Below are 4,652 nucleotides of genomic sequence, written 5' to 3'. Positions count from 1 at the left end.
AATAACATATATTAATTATTATTTCAATAAAAAAATATATGATGAAATAATTAAATATATGAATGAAGAATGGAAATATGAATGTGAAAATATAGAAGATATCAAAAAAGAAATATATAAAATATCATATTGTATTTCTAAATATCAATAAAATAATTTTATAAGATATTGAAATAATGAAATTAAGAATCTAAGAAGAAGATCAAATAAATTAAAATAATTATTAATTAACAAGAATTACACTAGAATGAAAAGAATAAAGAGAAATAAATAATACGATGATGAATATATTAATAATAAAACATCAAATTAAACAAATAGAATATTTAATTAATATGAAGAAGAATAGAATAAACCTTAATAAATAAGATAGAATAAGAATAAATAAAAATAAAATAATAATAAGAAATGAGAAGAAGAATAAATAAAATATATAATATTATAATGATGAAATAATAAGATAATAAGAGATGAATATGAATTAGAATTAATAAGAACTATTAATATATTATGAATAAAAATAATGAAATCTGAGAAATGATGAAAATGAATAAGAAATGAATTTGGAAGAGATTTTATAAAACATACGATAAAAGAATTAATAAAAATGAAAATAATGAAATATATTTATTGGTACAAAATAAGAATGAGTCATCTATAATAATAAAATATTTAAATAGTAAATTTAATGTATATTAATAACTTGAAATTAAATAATGTAAGTAGTCATTTAATAAAATAAATTGAAAATAAAATGATATAAAATTAATAAGTAGAATATTGATGAATATTAATATAAAATAAAATGATTATAATTAATTAAAATTAATGTAAGAAAATGGTATAATTGTATTAATTAAGAAAGTATTAATTACATGAAATAATAAATTAAAGTGGTGTAGTATTTGTAATGATAAAATAACAACAAATGAAGATATATTATTAAATTATATTGTAAATAAGAATGTACAAATTAATAAACATGAATTAATAAGAGAATATATCTGGAGAGATGATAAATTAAAATATAAAATAAATATAATAAATGAAGAAGAAATGGTGAAGAAAGTAAAAGAGAATAAAATGAAATTAATATTCAATAAAAATGAAATAGGTTAATTCCCAATAAAGAATATAAAACAATGAAGTGTTCATTGTATTGAATCAAGAAATAGTTAATAAAAGTGAAAATTTCATAAAATATCAGATATTTATATAGAAGATAAATTAAAACAAGTATAATTAATCATTGATATGACAATAGTATGTAATAAGAAGATATAATTCTAGCATTTACTAACAAAATTGAAATGTATAGAATTCTCCATTTCAAAATAATACAAATTAATAAACTAAAATGAAAGTAATTGCAGTGGTAAAAACAATAAATTGAATAATCAATAAAGAAACAATAAGAATGATAAAAGAACAAAGTTAATAATTCTATATGAAATAATGGTAAAAGATATAATAATTATAAACATGAAAGACCTAATGAAATACTGTGGATATCATAGAGGTGAATATAGAGAAGTACCTCATGAACAAGACTATGAAGAGAGTGAATGTTGTAGTCTTACCTGAGTACATTGAAATAGAAAAATAAGATCTACCGATACTTAATTTATTAGTTTTTATTAATTTAAATAATAACATAACAACAAGAAATTAGAAGAAAATAAAGAATTAGAAAAACGAAACACCATTCAAATAATGATATAAATGAAAATGAGAATGAAATAAAAATGAAAACACAAATAAAAAAAAGAATAGTAATAATTCAAATAATAAATAAATGATGATAAATAATAATGAAAGTAAAATAAAAGAATGACAAGGTGGAAATGACAAAGAAATAAGAGATAATAGTGATATATCTGAAATCAATGAGACAATTGTGATAAGAGAAGAGAGGAGGAGAAAGGGATAAATCGAAACAAACAGTTAATAACAAATGCGAAGAAATAAAAATAAGAACAAGAACAAGAAGAAAAAGATAAATAATACACAACAAAGAACAATAACGCAAAATAATACAAATACAACAATATGATAAAGAAATTTAACAAAGAAAGAAAGAGAGAAAATACACTGATAATAAAGGCACAACAAGAATGATGGTAAGATCAAGGAAGAATAAGAAAAACAAAGAAACTACAAGAAAAAGACATAGAGGAATAAGAATAAGAAGAAGTGAATACAATAAACAAGAGATGATAAATGAAAACACAACAAAAGAAAGAGAATAAGAAATGAAGTGAGTGAATTTGAAATAATTAGGCAAATATAATACGAATATTTGAATAAAAGAAATAAGGAAAAGTACGAAGAAGATAAATCAAATATGATAAAATAAAGGACAAATAAATTCAATCAATGGGAGAATGGGTATTGAAAACATTAAATCCATAAAAGAATTAACAAATGAAATTAACAATACCAAAGGGCAAAAAAACTTGAGAGATGTTGTGGAGTATTGTTTCTATCACAACCAAACACAATTTGTGAATTGAACAAACAACAAGAATCTGACTAATCTCCCAAGACCATGAACAATGGACAACAACTCTATTAATACTTGACTAACTCCTTTTTAGTTAATCTGTTTCATCTTTGGATATTCTATGAAAAGAGAATTAAACGCTGTAATGATACTCTCGTACCAATTAAAGAAAATTAAAAAATATTCAAATTAATAAAATTAAAATATTCAATTCATTCTTCAATAGATCAGATATCTTTGGAACATTATTGTCTGCATTTTATTTATAAAAATAATAAGAATACAGAGATTGTTATCATCATTTCAATTGAATTCTACTTTTTTTAGTTCTTTTTCAGTTCCTTTAATATTTTTTTTTAATATTTTTAAAAAAACAAAAAAAAACAAAAGAAAACAAAAGAAAACAAAAGAAAACAAAAGAAATAACAAAAAAAAACAAAAAAATTAACAAAAAAATAACAAATGAATAAATTATCACAGCACCCAATTTATTTCTTTGAAGATGGATTTAGAAGAGTTATTCCTTATTATAAAGAATTTAAAGTTAATGTAAAAGGCAGATGGGTAGGAAAAAGTGTTGAAGAAATTTATGGCAGTGAATTTAAACATATTTCAAAGGAAGAGATAGTTTGTTGATAACAAAGAAATAAAAATATGAATAACAAATACTAAATTTTAGCAACGACAAATTAATGAACAAATAACTTATTTAATTAATAAAAATGGAATTAAAAAAGAAACATCACTACATTCTGTTATTGAAGAACATGACATTTTAATTAGTAAATGTCATTTACATGAACCTCCTGTTCCAATTAAAGAAATTAAAATAATAGAAAACACTCCTGAATTTCTTGTTATTAATAAACCATCTGGAATTCCTGTTCATCCAACTGGAAGATATAACCAAAATTGTATCCTTAATATCCTTCTTAATGAGCACCATTTCTCTCATTTAAAACCTGTTTATCGTTTAGACAAAAATACCAGTGGCGTCCTTCTATTCGCCAAAACTAAAAAGTTCGCTTCTTCCTTTCAATCATTTTTAAAGGAAAAGTCATCTGTCTTTTCTTCCCCTTCTTCACTTCAAAAAATTTATTTGGCTAGAGTAGTTGGTTATTTTCCAGATTTTATTGAAGTAAATCTCCCTTTACATTTGATTCGTTTTGGGACTGAGTCCCAAAACTCTATTTGTGAAGATGGCGTTGAAGCTAAAAGTAGTTTTAAAAGACTTTTTTTTGATAAAGATAGTAATACAAGTGTTATTGAATGTATTCCTCATACTGGAAGAACTCATCAATTAAGACTTCATCTCAAAGCAATTAATCATCCAATTGCAAATGACTCTGCTTATTTATTGAATCAAATCCATAATTACAGACAACAAGATGGAGACTTTATTCGTGAAAATAAATGGAGAGAAAAGTATGGATGGGTCTTTGATAAAGATTGTAATGACTGTAATTTCCCTAAAGGTGATCCTATAGAAGACCAAATTTGGTTACATGCTTGGAAATACTCATTTAATTCTCATAATTGGATTGCTGAAATACCTGAATGGGCAGAATTAAATTTTGATGCAAGAAGATCTCTTAAAGAATGGAAAGAACGAATTGGGTTGGACGTACCAAAACAAATAAGTACAGAATAAGTGAGGGAAACTTACTGGATGAAAGAAACTCACAACAACCTTTCAAATATGTAGAATTTTATTATAAACTATTTTTAAACCTCCGTCTATTTTCTATTTTTTTTTGATTAAATTTTTCAAAATAAAATAGACAAAAACAAATGAATTTTTTCCTATCTTGTTTCTTGTTAATTTATTCTTTTAATTGTATTCTTCAACATCTTTTTTTCTTTTATCTTTTCTAGTTCTTTATTTGAAACTTCTTCTAAAATTATAATATTGAAGGGTATTGAATGTTGGAACTATTTCTCATTTTTTTTGTTTTCGTTTATCTTTCTTTTATTTTAATAATTTCATTCTATTTTATTTAATGTAAAGAAAAATCTTGTTAATCGTATGGTATTATTTTAACACAGTGTTTTTGTTTATCTTTATTTGATTAATTGTAAGTAAACAGTTACTGATAAATATTGATTGTTCAATTAATCATTCATATAATTATGATCATTTCAAAACATT

The 4,652-nt window shown here is 22.4% G+C and overlaps 1 protein-coding gene across 1 annotated transcript, besides 25 other annotated features; it reads left to right on the top strand.

Annotated features, from left to right (window-relative positions):
* The first annotated feature begins 6 nt into the window (after nt 1–6).
* Nucleotides 7–60: a sequence feature (AT_rich).
* A 50-nt stretch (nt 61–110) lies between these two features.
* Nucleotides 111–186: a sequence feature (AT_rich).
* Nucleotides 187–193: 7 nt separating this feature from the next.
* Nucleotides 194–355: a microsatellite.
* Nucleotides 356–362: 7 nt separating this feature from the next.
* Nucleotides 363–405: a microsatellite.
* Nucleotides 406–419: 14 nt separating this feature from the next.
* Nucleotides 420–525: a sequence feature (AT_rich).
* A 71-nt stretch (nt 526–596) lies between these two features.
* Nucleotides 597–632: a sequence feature (AT_rich).
* Nucleotides 633–656: 24 nt separating this feature from the next.
* Nucleotides 657–690: a sequence feature (AT_rich).
* Nucleotides 691–697: 7 nt separating this feature from the next.
* Nucleotides 698–847: a microsatellite.
* Nucleotides 764–892: a microsatellite.
* A 42-nt stretch (nt 893–934) lies between these two features.
* Nucleotides 935–962: a sequence feature (AT_rich).
* Nucleotides 963–1,015: 53 nt separating this feature from the next.
* Nucleotides 1,016–1,143: a microsatellite.
* A 190-nt stretch (nt 1,144–1,333) lies between these two features.
* Nucleotides 1,334–1,480: a microsatellite.
* Nucleotides 1,481–1,619: 139 nt separating this feature from the next.
* Nucleotides 1,620–1,653: a sequence feature (AT_rich).
* A 55-nt stretch (nt 1,654–1,708) lies between these two features.
* Nucleotides 1,709–1,828: a microsatellite.
* A 106-nt stretch (nt 1,829–1,934) lies between these two features.
* Nucleotides 1,935–2,050: a microsatellite.
* Nucleotides 2,051–2,067: 17 nt separating this feature from the next.
* Nucleotides 2,068–2,253: a microsatellite.
* Nucleotides 2,129–2,257: a microsatellite.
* Nucleotides 2,197–2,368: a microsatellite.
* An 82-nt stretch (nt 2,369–2,450) lies between these two features.
* Nucleotides 2,451–2,595: a repeat region.
* A 69-nt stretch (nt 2,596–2,664) lies between these two features.
* Nucleotides 2,665–2,711: a sequence feature (AT_rich).
* Nucleotides 2,712–2,759: 48 nt separating this feature from the next.
* Nucleotides 2,760–2,781: a sequence feature (AT_rich).
* A 64-nt stretch (nt 2,782–2,845) lies between these two features.
* Nucleotides 2,846–2,873: a sequence feature (AT_rich).
* Nucleotides 2,874–2,966: a microsatellite.
* EDI_167180 (ribosomal pseudouridine synthase, putative) lies at nt 2,966–4,154 on the top strand (the record flags this gene model as incomplete). Its single annotated transcript, XM_001739642.1, has 2 exons — nt 2,966–3,130; nt 3,183–4,154. The coding sequence occupies 2 exons, from the start codon at nt 2,966–2,968 to the stop codon at nt 4,152–4,154; spliced, it is 1,137 nt and encodes a 378-aa protein (XP_001739694.1).
* A 94-nt stretch (nt 4,155–4,248) lies between these two features.
* Nucleotides 4,249–4,283: a sequence feature (AT_rich).
* A 157-nt stretch (nt 4,284–4,440) lies between these two features.
* Nucleotides 4,441–4,505: a microsatellite.
* Nucleotides 4,506–4,652: the final 147 nt, after the last annotated feature.

This window comes from Entamoeba dispar, genomic scaffold, assembly GCF_000209125.1.
Source record: "Entamoeba dispar SAW760 scf_1105229462305 genomic scaffold, whole genome shotgun sequence".
Taxonomy (NCBI): Eukaryota; Evosea; order Mastigamoebida; family Endamoebidae; genus Entamoeba; species Entamoeba dispar.
Note: the sequence above shows the minus strand (reverse complement) of the source record. Positions and strands in the feature narration are given on the sequence as shown.